At 39.2% G+C, this 27473-nt stretch overlaps 1 protein-coding gene across 1 annotated transcript in view; it reads left to right on the top strand.

Annotated features, from left to right (window-relative positions):
- Window positions 1-27473, top strand: part of LOC136886745 (fatty acid synthase) — a 367163-nt gene that overhangs the window by 221874 nt on the left and 117816 nt on the right. The window contains exons 20-21 of the mRNA XM_067159549.2: window positions 1956-2152; window positions 21693-22044. Of these exons, the coding sequence (XP_067015650.2) occupies window positions 1956-2152; window positions 21693-22044 (549 nt within the window). The remainder of the gene's footprint in view (window positions 1-1955; window positions 2153-21692; window positions 22045-27473) is intronic.

Below are 27473 nucleotides of genomic sequence, written 5' to 3'. Positions count from 1 at the left end.
CGCATACATATCTTTTTCTACTTTTGACTTTTTTTAAAAAAATTCACAATGTAGGGTATATTAAAAACATGAAAAGTTATGTATTCACACACACCATGATACATTTTGAAACACAACATACATACTAATCATGAAGAAATTATATTAATTGTGGAAATTGGCTCTAGTCGTTGGCCGCACGGGACCGTACCAACTTAGTATCATAATAGAATTAGGTTCCGGTGATTTGCTGCTACCTGGTATTTTTTTAATGAACTACAAGCACTGCGGAATGTGTTCCAGCACTCTGCTAACATTTGTAATACATTGAAGTGGATGTATAAGCACTAGAACTCAGTGTTGTGCGGCGTACGTCGCTTGTTCTCCTCGAAACATATTAGAATTAGGTTCCGATGACTTGCTGCCACCTTTTTTTAATATTTTTTTAATTTTTTTTTTTTATGAACTACAAGCACTGCGGAATGTGTTCCAGCACTCTGCTAACATTTGTATTACGTTAAAGCGGATATATAAGCACTAAAACTTAGCGCTGTACGGCGTACGTCACTCGTTCTCCTCGAAACATTACTATCGACGTACGGCACACGTCACTCGTCTTCAAAGTGTTAAAATGTATGAAAGTGTGTATGACCTCAATGTGTTAAGAGAGTTGCATACATCCATCCACTATGGGTTATAGGCTAACAAGCTAGCTCCCTACCCAGTCAACTAGGGTTTGATTGCTGAGTCTACAAAAAATCTGATTGTTCAGAACAATAATCACTTAGCTTCTGTAACATATCCTAAAATATTATTTGTTTAGCATGCATTCAATTGTTATACGGAGTGTAATACTTTTAGGACACATTCCTCACACATAGAAGAAGAAGAAAGTATGTTACGAGGGGGGATCAAATATGAACAGGATTTTATTTTTTATTTAAATTAATTTATTGAAAAACACAAGGCAATTACAATTTATTTTTCCACATAGTTTCCTGCTTTGGAAATGGATTTGTCCCAGCATATGGACAGCTTTTTGATGCCCTCATCGTAAAAAGAACAGGGTTGTGTCACCAGCCAGTTGCGCACGATTTCTTCCACACTTTTGTCATCTTCAAATCGTTGCTGTCCTAGAGCTTCTTTAAGCGGTTCGAACAAATGAATTTGTAGGGTGATAAGTCCGGGCTGTAAGAGGATGATCAAGTGTAGTCCAGTGTATTTCCTGCAGCTTGGAGACAGAACTGCAGTATGGGGCCGCACATTGTGGAATCGGTTGCTCTTATCTTTTGCTGCGGTATGCAACCCTCGCCTTGTTCAACAGCTCCCATTAGTAAGCAGCATTGACTGTGCGTCACTCATGTAAAAAATCAATCAGCAATAATGTCTTAAACCGTACAAATGTTTTTATCTGTAATGCTGGTCCACACGTTCTCGTCCTTCCTTGAAATTTTTATGCCAGGCAAACACATGCGTCCTTGACAATGTTTGATCACCGAGCTGTGCAGTCAATCTCTGGCAAATTTCTGCTGCTGTAACTCCTTCACGAGCTAGAGATTTCATAATTAGGCGTTGCGCAGTGGAGGGGTGCACCTGTTGCTCCGACATCGTGAGCGTTACTGATGAAACGGCAGGAAATATCTAACAGCATGCTCTCCCCACTCCTAACAGTCCTGCCTAAGCATAGAACAAGCGCGGGGCCCATCCTACCAACTGCTGATGTTCAGGAACAAAAATCCTGTTTATATTTGATCGACCTTCGTATATCGACATGGTCTGGAACTGATTTATTTCCTTGTTAGAACTCATTTTCTACAACTGTACATAGTACATTAATCATGGGAAACACACAGGAACAGAAGGTACCAACATACCACATAAAACTCTTTCTTGTTCAATACCAGGGACTTATTTTTTTCCTTTGAGCAACTGTACTAATGCCTTTGCATTCGTTTATTTTTTTAATATAATTTCAGAAGAAGCCAGAAATGGTTTCCCCTGTTGTTATAAATATAACAGAGAAGAACCTATTGTGGCTTCCAACACTACAGACAGCACTCAGAGATATCAAACCACCACAGAGAGTTGTTTTAGTTGCACAAGGAGAGCCTCTGAGTGGAATTCTTGGACTGTTCAATTGTGTTCGCAAGGAGTTTGGTGGTGAGCTAACAAGGTAAACAACAAGACTGTGACATTTTTATTTAACCTTTCAGGTTGGTGGAGGTAACTGGGCAGTCTTCACTGGAACATGATTATCCTAATGTAGCTCTGCTAATTGTTGACAGATTTACAGTACTTTTTTTTTAATGTTTTGATACTGTACATATAATTTTTAAGGTCAACAGTGGAATCCATTTTCATTCTGTGACAGATCATGCAAAAGAGCTGGGATTTATTATTTAACATATGACGATAAGTTACACGTATACCATGGACACTAACCGTTGTCGGTGCTGCCACAACGAGGTAGAAACACTTGTTCACATCCTCGGTTACTGCTCACATGGAGAAGCTCTACGAATTACTAGGCACCATAAAATATAATGTCATTGTTCAAGCATTAAGGGACTCAGGCTTTACAGTCTTCGAGGAGATTCACGGTCTCTTTATCACAACAGCACCCGTCGAAATGACATCATCATATTATCTACAAAGACACACAAAAGATGCTGTCAGTTGGTACAATTATTTTTATTTACCAATATTCACAAATTAACACACATACAACTTGAATTACAGTATAACAACAAACACTTCACTTCAAGGATAACAACAAAGCTGCCATTATTAAAAACAAGTGAATAACACAGCACATAGAGGTTACAACCTTGGAACACAAATAAAACAGTTGACTGCGTACAACCATGTCACTTCAATATGGAGACTGCGTTTACCGCCTATCACCAAGTCACAAGTATATTCCTTGCTATACCATAATTCGTCAACCAATAACTTCCAAACAATAACTAACTTTTACCTTCAAGATCATCCCCTTATATATGTGCCTGGCCAGGTGTCTAGAAAGTTCCCTTTCAAAAAACTACCTTCTTGAATATTCCAGAGTGCCTAATACATAGAAATAGTGTACAGAATATTCTCAATCATTCTCATCTACCTAAACCATTCTGGAAGTTACAGTGTGTTTCACAATTACGGATTACAATTTATATATACAGGTAAGAATAAATTATAATATTAATTTCCAGGTATTTACATTAACTGAACTGATATAAATGTTTATATACAGTGCCCGATTCATGACATAATCTCAAAACGCGATCATATCGCATGTACGCGTGGCGCAATAATAATAATAATAATAATAATAATAATAATTGTCCCATGTGGGGATTTACCGGTTACCTCCATCGGGTGCGTCCCATTGGAATTGGGGAAGCTCGCTGGCTCTGCCGCCAGCAGAGTCAAAGGGTAGTAGGGAAATAAAATACCACCGTGAAAAAAAAACTGGTCCCTTGCCAGGGTTACGGCGAAGACTGGTAAATGACCAGAAGCCAGAAAACATCTTGAGGCAACCTCTAGGGGTAACAACCCTAGTTGTAAAAGGATGGTTACCCGTCCAAATTAAAGTCAAGTCAAAAAGCATGATGGCACAACATTTCAAGAAACATACCCCAGGGGGTAAATCTTCGGATAAATCCCTCGTCGTGAACGCCACGGCGCACAAGTCTCGTTTGGATTCTGGGGGAGACTAGACATCATGCAAGAGACGAGTCGGAGCGTCTCGGTGTACCCCGAAGAGTCAAAAACTCAGGCCAAAATGTAAAACCTTTCTAGCAACTTTCAACATAAATTCACTTACACAAACTGGCAAGCTGAAAACCCTCACCAAAGCTCTTCACGAAAATCAGATATCCATAGTGGCCCTACAGGAAACAAGGTACCCAGATGAAGAGATTTTTTAATCTGAAGGCTACCGATTTTTCAAGAGCAAAGCGCAAAGAGGAATCCTCAATGGAGCTGTGATGCTTGGAACCGCGTTTGCTGTTAGAACCAAGATCCTTAAATCGGTTGCAAATTTCGAACCTGTGAATGACAGATTGTCTATACTCACAATTAAATGCGCGAACAAAACCTACGCCCTAGTTAACGCACATGCTCCTACAAACGATAAGAACAAGTCTGATCCAGACGAAGTTGATAATTTCTGGGACCTACTGGATGAAAAATTGAACAAAATCCCCAAACACCATGTCAAGCTTCTTTTGGGTGACTTCAATGCCCAACTAGGTCGTGAGCAGAAGTACAAGAAAGTTATAGGAAATTACCCTGCTCACAAAAGAACCAATCCCAACGGCAAAAGACTGGTGACCATTTGCGAAAATCACAACCTGCAGGTCATGTCGACCCACTTTCGCCACCTACCCAGAAAGCAAATGACTTGGCGTTCTCCCGTCCAAGTTCTCGGAGAGTTCCAAATTGATCATGTTGCAATCTCCAGGAGAAACAGCCCTGAGATTATGAATGTCAAGGTAAAGAAAGGCATCAATGTGGCCTCAGATCATTATATGTCTCTTATCAAATTCAAACCAATTCCTGCAAACACAAGGAAGACAACCAAACAGATCACACGCTTCGACAATGATAAACTTCGGCAAAGGGTCGAGGAGTTCCAGGAGAAGGCTAGACCAAATGACTGTGACTTTAACAATGCCAAAATTCTCCTTGTTGAGGCCGCCAAAGACGTTGCAGAAATCAAAAGAAGCAAAAAGCATGCCTGGTGGAATGGTACCTGCGAATCAGTCCTCCAAGAAAGACTCAATGCGTGGAAACAGTACAACTCTACGAAATCAGAAAATGATTGGGAAACCTACAAAATCCAACGTGCCCAAGCTGCTAGGGTGTTCAGAACTGAGAAACGTAAATACGAAAAATCTCTCATTGAAAAGATAGAACAAAACGTTAGGAAGAATGAAAGCAGAGAGTATTACAGAGCCTTCAAACGCAAACTCACTGGCTATAAACCACCATCTCTATGCTTTGAGCGAACGGACGGCACACTGGCGACGTCAAATGAAGAAAATTGCAGCATTCTGGCAGATTACTTCAAGAATTTACTTAATTGCTCTAAACCGCAAAGCGCCATTGAGACCAAGGAACCCTTACTCAGGTACCCAGATTCCAGACCACTCGACAGAGATGAAATCAAGCGCCACATTGCCCGTCTCAAAAATAACAAAGCGCCGGGGGAAGACTCAGTAGTAGCAGAACTATGGAAATATGCCCCAGAAGAATCACTTGATATCTTGCAAAAGAAAATAGAAGAAATTTGGAACAAGGAGACCCTACCCGAAGATTGGAAAATTGCTTTGATCCATCCATTACACAAAAAAGGCAGCATGAAGAACATCAACAACTACAGAGGAATATCTTTGCTACCCGTGACTTACAAAATTCTATCACTTGCCATCCTGGAGCGTTTGGAAGCACAAGTCGAACATCAAATAGGTGAATACCAAGGAGGGTTCAGAAAAGGTCGCTCAACAGCTGAACAGATCCAAAATCTCAAAATGATCATCAGATATTGTACACTAAGGTTAAGCAGTATGTGTCTGTCTATGTGGACTTTAAGAAAGCGTACGACTCCATTGACTGGGAAGTCCTGCTAAACATAATGAATTTGGAGTTGATTTGAAACTGCTGGCATTAATTAGAGCCACCCTGACCGATACAAAATCCAAGGTGAAGTTCCACGGATGTCTCTCGCATTCCTTTGACATCAAAACAGGAGTCCGACAAGGTGATGGGCTATCCCCGATACTCTTCAACTGTGTTCTTGAAAAGATCATCAGAACCTGGCGGGTGAGATTACAGGAAACCAACTACAGTCCATTGAGAATAGGAACCAAATACAAGGGGATCGCAACAGACTGCTTAGCATTTGCCGATGATATTGCTGTTCTCTCAACCGACATAGAAACCACTAGAGCTCAAGTTGAAATTTTAAAGGAAATTGCCGAACAAACTGGTTTGCAGATATCGTTTGAGAAAACAGAAGTAATGACTAACATCAAAGAGGCTCTACCAAAACTCCATACAAAATACGGTGACATCATCCGAGTAGACAAATTCAAATACCTGGGTGAGATCATCATGAAAAATGGACTGGACAAAAAGCACTTCAGGAGCGAGTACGCAAACTGGAAATAGCCTACCAAACATCCCGCACAATATACAACAAAAAATGCCTTTCCCAAAACACCAAGATACGTCACTATGAAACAGTTCTGAAGCCAATAGTTCTATATGCAGCCGAAACCCTGTCTCTAAATGCCAACAAAGGACTCCTTGAAGAACTGGAGAAAAGAGAACGCAAAATTGAGAGAGTAATCTTGGGATCAAAGTACAGAAATGGAATCCATCAAAAGAGATCCAACAAGGAAGTCTACAGCAAAATAGAGAAAATTACCGACACAATCAGAAAAAGACAGGCACGATTTTACGGTCATCTGAAAAGAATGGACAGAAGAAAGTTAACTAAAGAAATCTTTCACTTTTTTTGATTCAAACCCCAAAACCACAATTCCCTGGTTTAGAAATACCAAAGAAGACCTGCAAATGCTACATATCTCAGCTGAAGACGCCTTTAACAGAGATCTCTTCCGCAAGAAAATATTGACGAACGGGCTAAACCGAGACGAGCAACCGAAGAGAAGACACGGTGCCCCTTGGACAGAGGAGCGTAAGCAGGCCCACTCACAAAGAATGAGGGAAATTTGGGCTCTAAAGAAGGCCAAGTTCAGTGTCAAATGCAACAAGACTTAACGTGGTCCTTGATGGCCCCAGCAAATTATATATATATATATAATAATTGTTATAATTATTTATTATTATTATTATTATTATTATTATTATTATTATTATTATTATTATTATTATTATTATTATTATTATTATTATTATTATTATTCAAGCTTGATATCTGCATTAGTTACTCAGGAGTGAGAGAATATTGTTTGCAAGTTATAACTGTTTATCGCACTTGCGTCAACATGATAGCCGTCAAAGATCACCAAAGGGCTTTATAATAGATCTGACGATCAGATTCAAGACATCTGAAACAGAACCTAATGAGGTACATGAGGAAAAGAAAACAAGATATGAACCAACTATCCCATTCTTTCAACAGCAATACCAGTTGGATGATATCGAATAATTAGGATTAATGGTTGGTGTTAGAGGAAACATTCCTCTCTTTTCATCCAGTTCTGGAAATTATTTAACCTCAATCAGCCATTAATAAAAGAAATTGCAGTGACTGCCTTAAAATATTCTGTCCAAATCCTGAAGAATCCTATCTCCCAAACTTTCTAATACAACAACATACAGTATCTCAAATGTGCTAACCAACTTACAATTACTTTTAATATTCATATTGAACCCTTGAACTTACCGTTCCATCATCGGTCATCTGCCTCGGATGCTTCAGTAGAGCAATATCGTACTCTTGGGTCTTGGGGTCGTTGCAAGTATTTTTTCTCTCACTTCATCGACCAAATGATAGGGTTCAGAGGAGAGCATAACTACTTCAAATGAGGAGTAAAAATGTGCTTACTCAAATATTTATTAAATGTAAATCATGATAATTTATTAATTAGATTGGCTGGAAAAGTCACTTAAAAATTTCACAACATCTTTTAGCGCAGTCACAATGCAAAACGTGAGTGGTAAAGTTTTCTTGACATGGTTCATTATTGTCTTTCAAAGAATGAAAACTGTCGTGACCTACCTGTCCTGTGAGACGTTCTAGTTGGTTGGTCACCAGGCCGTTGGAGTTAGCGTATTACCTGTCCTGCCAAGCGATAAAGTAGGGAGGTAATTGTGGGTGCGAACTCTGTCCCGCAACTCCCGAAATGAAAGATGTATTAGCTTCACTGTCCTTTATTATCCAGGACGACTATGTCTACTATATACAATATATTTACATGTTTGAATATTCCGATCTGATGAGAGCTTGTTTCACGCGCCTACCCTACGGCTATATACTAAGTCCGAATTTTTCCCTGCGGCACTTATGTACAATTTTACTGACACGATTAACTGCTCAAAAGAGCCTGGTCTTGAGAGTACAAATTACAGGTCGAGAGAGAGCGCGTCGCGCCATCTTGGCTTATGGTTATATCTGCTCTCCTTGAAGCAAAGGTCGAGATCCCTTCCCACTACCTTAGGGGTTGGGTCCATGGGCGTCACCTATCTGCTCAGCTTGTAGGTGGCGCCCTCAACTACCATTCGGAACTAACTGTCACAGTAGGAGCTGCCCTCTGAGCACTACTGTCTCTGTCTTACTTTGCACTCTTATTTCCTTGTCTCTACTAGAGTGCAACTGTACTGGCTTTGTCCCTTTTGTCGGCGAGCCGCCTGCTCTCGAACCGACTCTGCTTGTCAATAACAAACAAGCAAACTTCCGTTGTTGTCAACATGTTTTCGCAAGCGCATTTCGCAAGTTCTCCGCCTGACTAAGGCTTTCTACTACTTGAAACTTCACTGAAATGTTCCTTCTTCTTTCCAATTATTAGAGTCTCAGTATAATTAATATACAATGCTCTGACCTTACAAGGTGTCCCGTATTACTGGTTATTACTCTAATACTAGTTTATTTCCTTCGACACCTTGAGATTGAATCTCGGCTGCAAATCCTGGCTGCCGTTCATCTGACAATCCGCCGGTTCGAGCCCCTGGGGAGGTCGGTACACGATAAAATGTAGTGTAAAATTCATGGACAGCAAAAAAACCCAGAAAACGAGTGTAAAACCTGAAAATCTGGCACCATTGATCCAAATGATAACTGAGAGTTAATCCACACAATCCGTGGAAAATCTGACCTTCAACAAGTAGAATTCATGATTTACATTTAATTAAGGTTATCCACCAGTCTGCTATCCTATTGGATATTGGAACATCAGTCAGTCAGTCAGTCAGTCAGTCAGTCAGTCAGTCAGTCAGTCAGTCAGTCAGTCAGTCAGTCAGTCAGTCAGTCAATCAGTCAGTCAGCCAGTCCTGATCTGCAGTTACGGCATTCGCCCAGGTGGCAGATTCCCTATCTCTTGTTTTCCTAGCCTTTTCTTAAAAGATTTCAAAGAATTTGGAAATTTATTGAACATCTCCCTTGGTAAGTTATTCCAATCCCTAACTCTCCTTCCTATAAATGAATATTTGCCCCAATTTGTCCTCTTGAATTCCAATTTTATCTTCATATTGTGACCTATCCTACTTTTAAAGACGCCACTCATACTTGTTCGTCTACTAATGTCATTCCACGCTATCTCTCCGCTACAGCTCGGAACATACCACTGAAATTCAAATAATAATGCTAGATTATAAAATTCCACCTATTCAATACATAAGAGTTTTTTGTTAAAATTTAAGAAATAGTTCTTAACATATTAGATATAGGGACATGTTTCACCCATAATGAGAGCATCATCAGCCTAAAAATCTCATGCCTTGGGACTCCAGCCTTCTAGGGTTTACTGGTCTCCCTAGGTAAGCACTATGTTATTGCTTTTCACTTCATTTAATTGATTTTGTGTTTCGGCCTTTTCTAATCTTATGTAACTTTTGGTGGTAATGTAATTCGTTTTTGTGTAACAGAGTTTTTCTCTACACTTCCTCATTCACCAGTTTTATGTTTTTCAATGACTATGCCTCGATGGACAGTCGTAGCAGCATTTGTGTTTTCGGAGGCAACTCTTATTTGTTCTAAATTTGTAACCTACGTAAATTTAACATTCTTTCAGTTAGCCTCCAGTAATTCTGAGACAATTTCTGTGTTAAATTTTGTATTAGCCACTATCTGAAGAGCTGTAGTCTTCTATTGTATGTGAATATGTATTTTACTTCAGGGTACGTAAGTTTTTTTTTTCTTACACTGTTTGCTGGCCACATTTTCTGTTTCATGTACTTTAGGTTTTAAATACATTTTAGCTTAAGGGTAGTTGCCGTGTGTTTCCCTTTCCCCACAACGAGATACGATCTCTTGACCTAGTAGGGTTCCTTCCACATTTCCACAATCCTTCCAAAGTTGTCGTTTGTATGCCTATAAGTTAAAAGTTTTCGCAATGCGGACATGGCGTATTATTATTATTATTATTATTATTATTATTATTATTATTATTATTATTATTATTATTATTATTATTACAAATGCTACAGTTTGTTATCCCATTTTTGCCGTGAGACCTACTGGTATCTGTGTCAGTGCAACATGAAGCAAATTGTAAAAAATTAATAATAATAATAATAATAATAATAATAATAATAATAATAATAATAATAATAATAATAATAAATAATCTCTAAGTGCTAGACACCTGCGTCTCTGAGTTCCTTCCACTTTTCCAAGCATAATAATTTTTTCATAGCAATCAGAAGAAGATAGCAGCATCAATGATTAAATTTTCTTTTCTTGATATTTTTAAACTTCATTGAACTGAAACTGTATTCCGGATCCAAATGGTCACCTTCATTGGAGGACAGATGATTTATTTCTTTAATAAATCTCTCTCTCTCTCTCTCTCTCATCTCGTAATATGTCCATCTGTAACCTTGTAATAAATGCCTTATGAAACATATCTGGATTAACCATCTGTTTGTTATCTTGGCCATCCAAGGTATATGTAAAACACCATAGCTTAAGCGCATCAATGTGTTTTCTATCTGACTGTTTTATGGTCCAGCTTTCACAACCATATGTAGCTATGAGAAAGACTAATGTCATAACCATTCTTATCTTGGTGTGCAGAGACCAGTCAAAATACATGATGTTCTTATGTAGGCCTCTAAATGCTGCTCTGCCTAATATTAAAATTTGGCAAATTTCTGGACTGCTAGAGCCATTACGACTGACGATTGTTCCCAGCAGACAGAATGTTTGTCTTGCTAACATTAAAAAAACAGTGACTAAAATCAATCACTACTGATCTGCATTTAGGGCAGTCACCCAGGTGGCAGATTTCCTATCTGTTGTTTTCCTAGCCTTTTCTTAAATGATCGCAAAGAAATTGGAAATTTATTGAACATCTCCCTTGGTAAGTTATTCCAATCCCTAACTCCCCTTCCTATAAACGAATATTTGCCCCAATTTGTCCTCTTGAATTCCAACTTTATCTTCGTATTGTGATCTTTCTTACTTTTTAAGACACCACTCAAACTTATTCGTCTACTGATGTCCTCCCACGCCATCTCTCCACTGACAGCTTGGAACATATCACTTAATCGAGCAGCTTGTCTCCTTTCTCCCAAGTCTTCCCAGCCCAAGCTTTTCAACATTTATTCAAATACAGAGACCACAACAAAACAGGTTGGTTCTCAGGCTGACTTGGCACATTACGAGTACAGGACATACCATAGTGTTGTTCACCAATACACGCAAGTCCATTAACATACTATACTTGATGTTGCAGATTGAATAAAATGACGCAGCTTCCCTTAACTCTTAAGACATGTGAAGTCCCTACCCAGGGGTTTGCCAACTATGATACAATACATGGCCAGGATATCACTCACCTTACATTCATCTTTCTTATCCGACTTTCGTTGGTCGACTCTTGTATTCTTCTGACCCCAACGGTAATAAATTTAAAAGGCCATGGGAGTTTTTATTTTTGTATTTTTCCAACCCCTTTGTGGCCCTTCTCTATCTTTTGCAGATATCTTCATTCTTCAAAAGTGTTAGACCTCTTCCCTCTGTACATGGGGGCAGTAGCATAACACCCACAGTAGTTCCTGGCTGTCGTAAGAGGTGACTAAAAGAGGCCCCAGGGGCTAGGAACTTGGGAGCATGAGGTGTTAGCTGAGTCCTGGCATTTCTTCCACTGACTTGTGCCAGGCTCCTCATTTACATCTATCTATCCAATATCCCTTGGTCAACTCTTGTTCTTTTCCGACTCTTGCAATATTAGAGCATTCGGTGCCTAGGGAGTCTTTTATTTTCATTCCGTTCATGTTCCTTGCTTTCCTTTGGCTGATACCTTCATTTTTTGAAGTAATAATAATCATATGGCCTCAGCTATCGTGTGCAGACATTTCAGTTTGACACTCCTCATCAATTTCAACGTTTCGTTTTACTCTAGGCCCACTAGATGGCAGACTGAGTAAACCAAAACTCTCTTGGGTGTCTATGGCTGAGATTTAATGAATTTTGTTGGGTAAACACCAAATGTGTCACCAGAGATCTTTTACATGCCAACATTGTACGACATGGTGTGTCAAATGGACTTCTTTCCGCCCTTCAAAAATCCTACGACCTCTGCCAGGTTTGAACCCGCTATCTTGGGATCCGGAGGCCAACACTCTACCACTGATCCACAGGAGCTAACTGGCCCATGTATCCTCAGTTGCACATAAATGGAGAACTTATCGGTGGTCTCGATATAGTGAAAGAGATGCACGAGAACGGTGAATTGCAAGCAATGCTTCCAAATTTTTCGAAGTGTCGGCTCCCTTCCATTTTCCCTTCTGATTAGTCTTAATAGAGGATGACTGCCTAGTTGTAGGCTACTTCGTCTTAAAACAATGATCACACCTGTCAAAATGGCTGCTCAATGAGTGTTGATGCCTGCCATCCTGATGAAGCTAGAAAATAGAGACAAGCTCCTTGAGGGCTGATAAGAAATGTATGTAGAAAATTTGGGACTCATTAGGTGTGGAAATTAAAAGATAAAAGAACTCAGAAGAAATTTCAGGAGGAATTAAAGTAGCACATCCCTATATCAAAAATAAGAAGTGTAGAAGAAGAAAGGGAAGCTGTGCAGAGAACATTTGTAGCAGAACTTTGGTGAGAGCAAAGGAAGAAGAGACACCTTGGGGGGATGAAAAGGTGAATGAGGTTACCAAACAAAAGAAGAAAGCATAGCAAGAATGGAATAGAGATAGGAAAGAAGAAAGTAAGATTAAGTATCAGGAAATTCAAAGTAAGTATAAAAATGTGGTAAATGAGGAAAAGAAAAAAAAAATGTTGGGAGAGATTCACACAAGAGTTGGAAAAAGGATGAAAATGGTCAAAAAAGGATGTATGGATTGATAAAAAATAAGAGAAAAGAAAAATATACACAAAACAAGTGAATGAAAAGAGTGAAAATGTAATAACAGATCCAGAGGAGATAAAGAATAGGTGGAAAGATAATTTCGATAAACTCCTGAATGTGAGAAATGATGCAGAAAAGAGGGTAATGGTATATTAGGATGATCCAGAAATGGAGAGTGATAGAGTGATATTGCAATGGCAGAGGTGGAAATGGCTGTTAAACAAACGAAAACAGGAAAAGCAGCAGGGATGGATGAACTACGCGTGGAAATGATAAAGGCAGTAGAACCTATTGATCTACATTGGTTATATAGGCTGCTAAGGTGGCATTGGTTTTAACTTGTGTGTGAGTAATTAACTTCTTCCAATAAATTCACTTCTGTCTGTGGATGTATGGTACTTTCGATGGTTGAACAGACCAATTCTAGCCTGGAATAAGTATCCACACAGATTGCACAGCATTGTTGGAGGAGGTCGTGGTTGTGCTGTGCAGAGTTTTAGTGCTTCTCTTCTGGCCTCTTCGCATCTGTGTCGTTCCCCTTCAAACAGATTTGACAGCAGCAGGGATGGCCCATCGCCAAATTGTATAGTCTTGTGCAAGTGTGCCCCAGATTTGCAGATTGAGACCTGCCATCTTCACAGTGTGCTTAAGCTGAACCTTGTAGCGCTTCATGGGGGCTCTACGAGGTCTGGTGCTGGAACAAAGTTCATCATACAGGATTTGGCGTGGAAATCTGGTATCATTTATTCAACAGATCAACAGACACTCTCTTAAAATGTCCAAATTGGAAAAAATTAATTAATGAGAGTGTGAGAGATGCTTGTGATATCACATTCTAAAAACCAAATGAACAGATGACAATGTTATACTCTTGGCCGTGGTGATCTTGCCAAATTCTCTGCCTCAGTTGTATGGCGGGTGTGCAGCTTTAGCAGGCAAATATAGCTTGTATTCTGGGTTATGGCTGGGGGTTTTAACTTTAGCTCGCAGCGGCCAAAATTTTGAAAATTGGTTGAAAGATGGCATCATTGAAATGATTCCAGATGCAGATGACAGCAGGTCAGGATATTTTCTCCCACATCATGCAGTGATAAATGAATCTAGTGAGACGACCAAGATACGCCCAGTATTCAACGCCTCTTCTTGAGATACTCGAGGCAACTCACTGAATTCTTGCTTGGAAACAAGACCAGATTTAATAGAATGAATTCCAAATCTACTACTTCAGTTTAAAAAGAATGTAACTGGAGTTACTACGGACATAGCCAAAGCATTTCTACAGATCAGCATAGCACGCGAGAATCAACAGTTTTTCAAATTTCTCTGGTGGAAAAGCTATGACTCGCAAGAAGTGATAACATTAAGGTATTGTGGGATGGTATTCAGAGTTGCGCCAAGTCTGGTCTTGCTAAGTGCTACTCTGTGCCATCACTTGGTACAGGTACCGGAGGAAGTAAAGGAAACAGCTGAAAAACTGAAGAAATCATCCTACGTTGATAATTGGGTTACAAGTGTTGATTCTGAGCAGGAGTTGAGAAAATTAGTCAAAGAAGCAAATGAACTGATATCCACTGCAAAATTTGTGGTCCGAGGATGGACTAGTACACAACTTCATAAGGACGCAGAAAAGATGGGGAGCGGTACAGTACCATTGCTGGGACTAATATGGGAAACTAATGCGGATGAGATTTTCTGTGATGTTGGTACTATAGAATTCACCAGTAACCAAATTACAAAATGTATGCTGCTGTCTATTGCTCAGAAAGTCTTCAATCCTCTCAGTTTTGCTAGTCCAATGATGTTAGCACTGAAATTGCTCCTACAGGAAACTTGGAGATTAAATACCACTTGGAATGGAGAGCAACCAAAAGAGATGTTGGGCACATTTCTGGTATGGCTGAGAAATGTGCATTGGCTTGGGAAATGTCGGGTAAAATGAAGATAAGCAGAGGCAACAATTAAACCAGAAACAGTTAGCCTACATGTTTTCAGTGATGCAAGTAAGAAAGCATACGCTGCTTGTGCTTTCTTGCATACAGAGCATCATGGGAAGACAATCGTGCATCTCGCACAGGCCAAAGCAAGAGTGGCACCTTTAAAATACTGTTCTATCCCTCGACTTGAACTGATAGCAGCCCTTATTGCATCAAGATTGTGCAGTGAAGTGGAGAAGAGCTTAGGAATAGAATGTAAGACATACTGCTGAAGTGATTCGTCAGTCGTTCTCCTATGGATAAGGAGAGAAGATGATGGGAATGTCTTTGTCAGTAACAGATGCAGAGAGATCAGACAAAACATTTCTCCAGATGAATGGTACTACATTCCAGGTGCTCTCAGTCTGGCCGACTTGCCTTCCAGAGGGTGCGATGCAAAGGTTTTGTTCCTTAGCCAATGGTGGGAAGGCCCTGGCTGACTTCAGGAGAAGAAAGGACAGTGGCTGCAATCTGGAATTAGAGATACTTGCTCCAGAACAGGATGTGAACAAGGAAAGAAAGAAGATGACTTTGTGCACTGTTTCCTGCGGCAACTCAAGATTCAGCAGTGATCTTCATTATTTTTCCAGTTATGTGAAGATTCTAAGAATGATTGCTTGGATACTGAGATTTCGACAAAGTTGTGCCAATTCGAGCAAGCGAACAGCAGAACTTCACTATGAAGAAGTAGAGAATGTGGAAATAATTCTGTTACAATGCATCCAATTAGAGCACTTCAGAAATGATGAATCCAAAACTCCGGAGGCACTCCAGATGTTCAAAGAGCAATATGGGCTGAGTAGAGTCCGAACAAACTTACTGCTTAGCGATGAACCAGACAAATTCAAGCACCCAATACTTCTACCTCATGACGACATCATAATCCATCGAATGGTATTTGAGAAGCACTGCCAAATACAGCATGCTGGCTGCCAGATAATGATGGCCAACATCAGGGAAAAGTTCTGGATTATTGGCATCAAGAGATTATTATGAAACATAGTGAGGAAGTGTGTGATTTGTAGACGATATGAAACCAAACCGGTTGAACCCCCTTCTGCACCATTACCTAAAGACCCTGTTAAATGTGCAGTGGCATTTGAAGTGACTGGCATTGATATGGGAGCTCCCTTATACCTTTACTCGCGAGATAAGGTGTGGATAGTACTATCTACCGAGCAGTGCACCTTTAGCTTGCTAGGTCCCTATCCACAGAATGCATTATGATGGCGTTGAGAAGATTTATTGCCAGACGGGGGAGAGTACAGGTCATATACACTGATAATGGTACCAACTTTGTAGGTGCGAGCAACAGCCTGAAACAACTGAATTGGCAGGAAATAATTGCTATGTCCCGTATACAGAAAATCAAGTGGATATTCAACCCTCCAGCCACATTATGGTGGGGGGGATGGTAGGAGAGATAGATCCACATGGTAAAATAATTCCTGCAAAGAGTCCTAAGCAGAAAAGTTGTAAGTTTCGAAGAACTGGAAAACATACTGTGACTGTGAAGCCACATTAAACTCTAGACTATTGACCTTCATAGAAGACACGACAGAGACTCTGAAACCATTGACACTGACTATGTTTTTACAAGGTCTACCAAGAAATGATGGCGATGACTTGGATGTAATGAATGCCCGCAGCCTGAACAGAAGGTCGAGATATCTTCAGAAGCTCCAAGAATACTTCCGTCAGCATTTCTGCAATGAATATTTGGCCATGCTAGTCCATCAGAGGTGCAGAAGCAGGGAACTCTACAGGTTGGAGAAATTGTGCTGGTCGAGTCAGATGGGGTGAAGAAATTCAACTGGCCCCTCGGTCTGGTGTTAGAAACCTACCCAGGAACAGATGGCAACGTAAGAGTGGCGAGAGTAAGGACTGCTCATAGTGAAAGGATTAGGCCACTTCAACGCCTATATCCTTGGGAGGTGTGTGCAACAATGAAGCAGCTGCTTGTGGAACATGATTCTTCATTGGACATCCAGCCAAAAGACTCCAAGGTGTCCAAGGTTGGAAGGAAGATACTTACAACTACAAGATTGCGGCATTGTGTGGAAATACCTGACAGACTGAACTTGTGAGGAAACTAGAAAAGGTTGCATTTTTTTGTTACCTTAAAATTGCAAGGTGGGAGGATGTATAGAACTTGTGTTTTGATAGGTTAGAAATCTAGGAAGCCCTGACTGTCACAGGCAGTAAAGGATATATATAAACTCTGAGAAACAAGGACTGGTAAAATGGAAGCATGTGCGTGTAATAGTGTCTCATGTTAAGTGTAACCTCTTTCATTACACACAAACACAAATGAACAAGATGATGATAATAATAATTAAGGCAGACTAAAACTGTTTAGACACAATCAAAGATATTGAAAACAAATGGATATTTTGCACAAGAAAACAACAAACAGTAACGATCAGGTTGAGCAACATGACGACTAAAGAAAGGAGGTGGGAAGCGACTAGGACCATACTCAGGCGGTGGAAGGTATTGGCAGTGCTGATGAAGCGAAATAAGTCGTGATTCAAATTAAATACAATTTACTTAATAATTTTGATGGAAATAACATAATTTGCAAAGGTGACCAAAATAATATTACACTAGGAAATTGCAAAATAATAATAACAATAATAACGAAAAAATGACACAGTATGTACAAATTTCAGTGACACTGATTTACATTATTTTAGGAAGGAACATCACACTGAATGTTCAAGTTTCACAGCTCAAAATGTAAGTAACATTACATTTCAATGAAAGAAAACACACACACACACACACACACACACACATGGAAGGAAGGGAAAACTCAACATTTAAAATATATCTTAGTACAGAGCCCTTTTAGGAGGCAGCCTCCTCAAAAACACTTCTGAAAAAAGGTGCTCATTCGAAATGGGAATATCCTAAGATGAAGCGGATCTACGAGAGACAGCCCCAAGGAGGAAAATTTACAACTTACATTTACAACCAAAAAAGGAATAGAACATTTTACATTTTAACACAACTGCCTCTTAACAAACATGATGTGACTCACCACAAGTGCTAAGTCATTTTAAGTTAAATTTGGCGACTGAGAGGAAAGCGGGTAAGCTCCGGCATTAAAGAGAAATTAAACTGAACACTACATTTGAAGGTCACTACCAGAAAAATGAAAAGGCCAAGTGCTTACTTTATAGGGAGGCCAACAGACCCATCACCTGGAGGAGAGAACTTCTCCCTTCTCCGGTCCAAACAACAAGACAGCTTGGATGCGTTCGGCTCTCACCAAGAGCTCCTCTGCCGGAAATGGTGAAATCGTGAAACAACCAATGAGCGCCCCACACTTCTCGTGTTCGCCAATAGCAAATAGTCTTATTATGGCCAATGATATGAAATGGCGTATGGCTTTTAGTGCCGGGAGTGTCCGAGGACATGTTCGGCTCGCCAGGTGCAGGTCTTTCGATTTGACACCTGTAGGTGACCTGCGCGTCGTGATGAGGATGAAATGATAATGAAGACGACATCTACACCCAGCCCCAGTGCCAGTGAAATTAACCAATGATGGTTAAAATTCCCGACCCTGCCGGGAATCAAACCCGGGACCCCTGTGACCAAAGGCCAGCACGCTAACCATTTAGCTATGGAGCCGGACATTATGGCCAATGACAGCCCAGAAAAATAATGCTTACAAAATACCTCATGTAGCATCGAGAAATTTCCAAACTGATGCAAATTGATGCAACTGGAAATTCCTCGAAGCATCCTACCCAATCTGGCACGTGTGCCACCGTATGTCCCACAAGTTTTTCATCTTACCTTTAACGTTCCTAAGAATAATTTTGAAGTAGTATCACAACCAAATATTTCTAGATATATTTACACACAGAAAATATAAAAAAAGCAATAAATAAACACATGATCATACAAAATTCCCCATAGATTTTCCAAGTTCAACCAAATATTTTACAATCACTACATTAAGAAAACCAGAATCTGTAATCAAGTACAATAAACGTGTGCAGAATCATAGTTTAATATCAGTGCATTCTTGTAATGCGCATTCTATTTTAATGACTAACTCTCATACACTCCAGCCTTCACAACCATATGTAGCTATGAGAAAGACAAATGTTGTAACCATTAACTAGTCAAAATACATGATGTTCTTATGTAGGCCTCTAAATGCTGCTCTGCCTAGTGCTAAACTTCGGCAAATTTCTGGACTGCTAGAGCCATTACTTTTTAGAAGTTTTTCCTTCTTCTTCCGCCAATCACAAATACACAAATCATCAGTATCGTACTTTCTGCCATTGGCATGATTTCTGTATATTTCCGCTTCACTTACAACTTTAAGTTTCTCACGCACAGTAAATGACCGCAGATGCTGTTTTGAATCCATCACTTACTATGGAGACAGCACTTTCATGGGACAGATATGGAACTCGAATGTGAGCGAGGTAGACTTCCATAACCAACAGTCTAGTCTCTCGCAAAGTATGATATCCCGCGAGATCAGCTATTCGTGCATCCAGCATGCCAGCAACACTTGTGAAACAAATGATGATCGAGCATCCACAGCAGCGGCTTTCATATTTATTGTATATTTACCCATAACCTTTGATTTACCATATTTCATTACCTTACATTTCGCGTTTACATGCCACTGTAACCGTATTGAGAAAAAATCAATCTTGTTTTCTAGAACGCAACTAAAACACAATAAGAGCTGAATGCCCGTTTACATGTGGTATATTGAGTACAGTAACTGTATTTAAATCTATTTCAGTACTCCATGTAAACGCAGTAAATATTTATGAGAATGAACGGCTTGAATACGACTCGCACCCAAGATTTAGAACCAATATTTCGAGGAAATAAGTGCGTTTGCAGGTGGTATTCGGGATTATACGGTATATAAACAATTTTAAAATCTCAAGTGATAGCTGAATGTGAAACAAACAACATTTTTTTGTTACTAGATGCTTAAACAGGCACAAAGAAAAAAAGAATCATGCAAATATCTCCTATAACTACAGAGAGATAAAAAGTTAACCCTTAAAAATAGTTCAGAAGGTTTGTTAGGGAACTTCAGGCCCAGGCCAGAATGGGTTAAGGCTGGACATCCTTCCTGACACCACAGAATATTTAAGGTGAATATCCAAGCTGCAGAATTTTGGAAAGAAAGCCAGTAACTAGCATACCTCACCAACTGTATCCCCTATTATTATTATTATTATTATTATTATTATTATTATTATTATTATTATTATTATTATTATTATTATTATTATTATTATTATTATTATTATTATTATTATTATTATTATTATTATTATTATTATTATTATTATTATTATTATTATTATTATTATTATTATTATTATTATTATTATTATTATTATTATTATTATTATTATTATTATTATTATTATTATTATTATTATTATTATTATTATTATTATTATTATTATTATTATTATTATTATTATTATTATTATTATTATTATTATTATTATTATTATTATTATTATTATTATTATTATTATTATTATTATTATTATTATTATTATTATTATTATTATTATTATTATTATTATTATTATTATTATTATTATTATTATTATTATTATTATTATTATTATTATTATTATTATTATTATTATTATTATTATTATTATTATTATTATTCGTTTAGGCCTACAATGGACCATGTGGTTCTTAACTCTGGTGAGCTCTTTTCTTCCTCTTAGCCCAGTATTCCTTCATTCTAGCGCTATGGATGTCTTTTCTTTCTTGAGTCCATTTCACTCTTGTTCCTGGACGCAGTGATTTAGCTGATAGTGACTGGAGAGTGTCAGATGTCTTGACTAACTTTCTGAACTTATCTCGGTTGTAAATGTCAATGTGATCAATGTTAAGGTATTGTAGGTCTTTCCGCACTAAATTCGTCCATTTGGCATTGGTTGCTTTCCCTCTAGATACAGTGTTGAAGATCCTTGAAGTGAGTCTCTGGCTGTCCATCCTGACTACGTGACCATAGAACATTAGTCTTCTCTTCCTCATTGCTGTTGTAATGCTCTCTATTTTACTGTACAGTTCCTTGTTGTGCCTGATTCTGTAGCCATCTCCTTCTTTAATGGGACCCATAATCCTTCTGAGGATCTTTCGCTCTTTCAATTCCAGTTCTCTGAGTTGTCCTTTCCGGGTCATGTTTAGGCATTCTGAGGCGTACAGTACAGATGGTCTTACTACGGTGTTGTAGTGTCTAAGTTTAAGATTCAAGGAGAGGGATTTAGACTTGTATATGTTCTTAGAAAGATGATAAGCTCTTTCTAATTTAGTGCATCTACTCTTCATTGCAAGGTCCTCATTAACATTTGGGGTTATCCATTCTCCAAGATATTTGAATGAGTTGGCCTTGTGTATTATTTTGTTCCCCAAAGAAATGTAGTTGGGTGCTTCTCTGATGTTGGTCAGAAATTCTGTTTTATTGACAGCAATCTTTAGCCCTACCTTAGCTGCTATGCGTTCTAGGGAGGATAGCTGGTACGTAGCTTCTTCCATACTTGAAGCTAAGAGTGTGAGGTCATCTGCGAAGGCTAAGCAAGTAACTGTTAACTTGTCGTTAGATTAATTTGACAACTTCTAGAAGTGACATGTTTCTTTTCATTTTAAGTGCTTCTATGTCCTGGTTTCTTTTCATTTTTAGGTGTTTCTTCATCTTGGACCCAGAAGCACCACAGTTTAGACCTTCCCTGCCACTGTACAGCAAACAGCTGGAGAAGGATCTTGCAGTGAACGTGCTACAAAATGGTCATTGGGGAAGTTACCGCCATCTCCTTTTGGAACCTCCCTCCAAAGTTACAGCTCCACATGGATACAGCACTGTCCTTGTCCGAGGAGATCTGTCCAGCCTGACTTGGGTGGAAGGCCCACTCAGCAACTACAATGAAATGAGTTGCCCTGTTCATATTTATTATTCGGCGCTCAACTTCCGAGATGTCATGTTAAATACTGGAAAGCTTGGTCCAGATACATGCACCAGGGAGAGAATCAAAATGGTAAGAATAATTTTGATAGAAAACAAGGCCTTCTAATGAACAAAATAATGTTTTGAGGAGTATAACAATGGGGTTATTATTCCCTGTCTCTGTAGAGCAGTGGTGTTCAATCTGTAGGGTGTGACCCTCAACAGAGGTGCACTACTACTACTACTACTGTGAGTACATAAAATTATCAAACTGTGGAATTAATTGGAAAGATGTTTATATTGAAATTGTGGTAGGTCATTGCAAATTATTATGCTTATATATAGGGTTTTTAGTCATCCATTTCACATTATTATCTCATTTCTTTGTATCACGACAATAACGAATTCTGAATGAGCTGATTCATGAGTAAGGTATTACAACATCACCTGTATTAATAGCTTGCAGTAAATTTCCAGTAGTCCGAGGCCAGGTGACCAGACACGCCATGCTAATTTTAGCCCTATACCAGGAAAAGGACATCAACTAGATACCAAGATTACTTAGCCCCTCCATATTCTGAAGAGACAATTATAGCTTGTTAACTCTTACTTTTCAAACTTCACTACATGATGCTTTCAAAGCCCATGAAATTTCAACCTATGAGAATGAACGTTATGAAACATGATGATGGATATACAGCAATGTATAGAAGAGGAGATAGAACATGAGATCATACTGGACCATGTGATATGACAGATGGAGGGAGATTTTGGAGCCTATATACATCAATGAAAAGACATCAAAGGGGTTTGACTAGCTGATTCGTTTAACTGCTTAACATCTTAGCATCAGGAGCATCTTGACATCAGAGAAGGTCTTTACATTGGAGGAGGTCAGGACATATGAAGGTCTTAACTTAGTTCACTTTGCATCTGGGTAGAGCACTACTCAAAGTTACTCTCATTGAGAACTGGTTATCTCAATGACGAGAGATGAAGTCGACGAGAGACCGGTTTTGACTTGTCTAGAACAGGAAATATCTTTGTCATGTATCTAGTTACACTACAATTCTGTAATACAGAAGAATACAAGTGTATTCTCTCCATGAATATAACCCAAGATGGTTTTAATATTGAAATCTGGGCTCATTACAACATAATGTACTGAGTATTATAGGAGGTGTTAAAGTCAGGCAAGCCGTTGTCCAATTAGTGGGCAATGCACGAAGCAGAAATGGGACTGGTACCTACTATGAGAGATGGATGACCACTGAAGAACAAGAGGATCATCAAGCACGTTCTACATCATCGAACGTGTCCAGATACCAGAGTCTACAAATGGTGAGCTAATGGCATAAATTACTGCAAGTCTCCACGTAACAGTTCATTTTCTTAAATTTTATTTCATTCAATTTTTCTTTTGCTTCCGTAGGTTCAGATTTTGTAAATACGCCATCCCGTTTATCATCCTAATAAATAGCTATTTTAATTGGCACTTTCATAAATTCTTATTAATGATCCTTAATTTCCAAGTTAGTATGTACTTAATGGTTAGTGTTCTGTCACCCCACCTCTGGGAGTATTTAGAGTCTCATTACCTGTTGTTATTATTATTATTATTATTATTATTATTATTATTATTATTATTATTATTAATTATAAACTATCATCTTCAAGACATAAATTTGAAGGCTGGCACCCTTGGAATACTGTTTATGGAGAGGGAAATGAGGTAGTATTTATTTATATTAAAATTAAGGTGCCCCAGCACGTCACATATTGTCGCACGTATGTGCGCAAGAGTGGGTACGTCACACCATTACCACTATAACCAGTATCCAGGCAACTCCCCTCAGTCAATCCTCTATGATCTGTATTTAGGGCCATTGCCCTTGTTACAGATTCTCTATCAGTTTCCTACCTAGCCTTTTCATAAATGTTTTCAAAGAACTTGGATATATATATCAAACATTTCCCTTGATAAATTATTCCGATCCTTTATTCCTCATCCTGTAAATGAATATTTGCCCCAATTTTTCCTCTTGAATCCCAACTTCATCTTCATATTATGATCTTTCCTACCTTTGAAAGCTCCACTCAAGCTTATTCGTCCACTACTGTCATTCCCCACCATTTCTCCACTGGCAGCTCAGAACGTACCACTTACAATTTAAGAATCTCATATTTGTTCCATATTGACTTTAAAGTAAAGAAAATATTCAATTTCAGTAGTCCACCTTAGTCAAAACATTTTCTCAACATATAATGTATTGACTACTGAAATTTCATATTTTCTTTACATAACGCTTAGTTGAACAGCTTGTCTCCCTACTCCCAAGTCTTCTCAGCCCAGATATGCAACATTTTTTTAACACTACTCTTTTGTCGGAAACCACCAAGAACAAATCATGTTGCTTTCCTTTGGATCCTTTCCAGTTCTTGTATCAAGTAATCCTGGTGTGGGTCCCATACACTGGACTCATATTCTAATTGGTGTCTTTCCAGTGACTTGTACACTCTCTCCTTTACATTCTTACTCTCCTTTCTTCTTCTTCATCCATTCCCTTTTCCAGTTTCTCTCTGGATAGGGTAATGTACCAAAGCCCTCCACCTTACTCGATCTTTCCACCATTCCTCTTCTAGTACTTTATTGCTATTGACTCCTCTATTTGCAATACAGTTCACAACAGAGCTCGTCCATCTCATTCTAGGCCATTCCCTACACCTCTTTGCACTCTGTATCCATGAATGTTCCCTTTGGTATTCTCCCTCTTGGCATTCTCATCATGTGCTTGATGGTAGCAGGTAGGGACCCTCTTGCAGGCAGCCCTTCCCAGGGAGTGGCGCCCCTGCCTATGTGAGTCCCAGAGCACACTGACCCGGTGTGCAGCATCTGGAAAGGGTCAATTGCCAGGGTTACGGTGAAGACCTCAACGGCAGCTATGGTGGAGAAGATAGCCTTCGGTACAGCATAGATGGCGGAAGAGGCAACCTAACTGTCCAGGGTTAAATGGACATCTCCTGTTGGAGGGCAGCAGCTCCAACAGTACCATGTAATAGCACATGAAGAAGGACTTCATTAGTGGTACTACATTGGATGTGAGAAGCGCAGCTGTAACAGCCTCCACGGTTCTCACATTGAGGCACAGAAAGGAAACGGAAGTCCTACTGAGCTATCTTTCCAAATCTTTCAATATGATTATGGTTACAGATACTAAAGAAATGGCCCTCAGTCCGGGGCACCCCTTAAGTGGGGAGAGGGTGCTAAGAATCCCCTGAGGTCAAGTATTGATAAGTTTCAAATGTATAGCAAAAGAATAAGAATCGCCACATGGAATGTGCAAAGTCTATATATAGCTGGGAAACTTGCAAACATTGAATCAGAAATGCAATGCTTGGAAATTAAGATTTTGGACCTTAGTGAAGTTCGATGGCCTGGGTCTGGAACACAACAAACTAATCATGGAGTTCTGTATTACTCTGGTGGTAATGATCCTCAACATCAATATGGAGTGGCTGTGCTCCTCTCATCTGATGTGGTGAAGTCTGTCATCGATTTCATTTCCTTTGGAGAGCCTGTCATGTTTCTTAAACTACAAACTTCCCATCGTCCCATGAATATTATCCAGTCCTATGCTCCAACTGGCGATAATGATGACGAATTAGTCGAAGAATTCTATTCCATTCTAGAGGAGGCAATGTCCCTTACAAAGAAAGGGGATGTAACTCTTGTCCTTGGTGATTTCAATGCTAAGATAGGTCTCGATGCAGAGGATGAAATTGTTGGACAATATGGCCTTGGTGAGAGAAATGCCAGAGGTGATCATCTAGTTCAGTTTTGTTCAGAACAACAGCTCTCTGTTATTAATACCTTTTTCAAGCTACATCCCCGGCACTTGTATACATGGACATCTCCTGCAGATTGTGAAGGTCATATTGTAAGGAATCAGATAGACTTCATTCTCATCAAAAGTCATCTGAAAAGATACGTGAAAGCTGTCAAAACCTACCCTGGGGCGGATGTTAACAGCGACCATAATCCCGTCGTCATGGACTTAACAATTCATCATTTTGTCAAGAACATACGACAGACCTAAGCGCATCGATACAAAGAGCCTCGACAACCCCGTATTTTGAGCTCAAACAACCTTGAAGCTTGAACAACGTATGAATACAATAAACAACTTGGAAACAGAGGATATTGAATCACAATGGACTGCACTAAGGAACATACTCACTGATACTCAAGAGAATGATATAGGATATTCGAACAGTTAAAAAAAACAGCCATGGATGACAGAAGATATTCTACAGCTTATGGACCAAAGACGGAAAGTGAAACATGTAAGTAAAGTCCAGTGCCAAGAACTAAACAGGACAGTGAGGAGGAAGTGTAGGAAAGCAAAAGAACTATGGCTCGTGGAGAGATGCAGAGAAATAGAACTTCTCCAAGAGAAACATGACTTGTTTAATCTCCACAAGAAGATCAAGGAATTTGTAGGGAAATATCACAGGCCATGTAAAGCTATACTGAGGGATGCCAATGACACCATTTTGGTAGGAGTCGAAGACAAGTTGAAGTGTTGGAAAGAATATGTTGAGAAACTATTTAGCGATGTAAGGCCAGACAAACCACATTTTATTGGCGAAGGCAACGAAACAAGTCCAAATATAACCCAAGAGGAAGTACTGTATGCAATCAAACTCCAGAAGAATGGAAAAGCTGTAGGTCCGGACAAGATTCATGCAGAAACTCTCAAACTCATTGCTGAAGGCCATGGCAGAGGACTAGAGCTGCTAACTACATTATTCAACGCAATATATAAATCTGGTAGAATTCCATCTGACTGGCTAAGATCTACTTTTGTCACCATACCTAAAAAGGCTAGTGCATCACATTGTGATGATTATCATATGATCAGCCTAATGTCCCATGTGCTAAAGGTATTTCTGCGTATTATCCACACTTGAATCTACCTCAAATGCGAACACCAAGTTGGACATACTCAGTTTGGCTTTAGGAATGGACTGGGTACTCGTGAGGCTCTTTTCTCCTTGAATGTTTTGACCCAGAGATGCCTAGATATGAATGTAGATGTGCACGCTTGTTCCATCAACTACGGAAAAGCATTTGATTGCGTATCTCATGCAAAACTTGTTGAGATTTTAAAATCTACTGGTGTAGATGTTAGTGATCTTCGTATCATTTCCCATCTGTACTGGAATCAAACGGCAGAGGTCAAAATAGAAGGAGCTACTATTGAGGACATAGCTATACGAAGAGGTGTCCGCCAGGGATATGTCCTGTCCCCACTCCTTTTCAACATCTACTCTGAAGCTGTGTTCAGAGAGGCTATGGAAGATGTTAATCTAGGTATCAAGATCAATGGCTTTGTCATTAATAACATCCGATTTGCTGATGACACGATTGTGTTAGCCAGCAACCCTAGTGATCTTCAAATCATTATAAACAACATCGTGAGGACCAGTGAAACCTACGGTTTATCCTTGAATATTAAC

This window comes from Anabrus simplex, chromosome X (assembly GCF_040414725.1).
Source record: "Anabrus simplex isolate iqAnaSimp1 chromosome X, ASM4041472v1, whole genome shotgun sequence".
Taxonomy (NCBI): Eukaryota; Metazoa; Arthropoda; class Insecta; order Orthoptera; family Tettigoniidae; genus Anabrus; species Anabrus simplex.
Note: the sequence above shows the minus strand (reverse complement) of the source record. Positions and strands in the feature narration are given on the sequence as shown.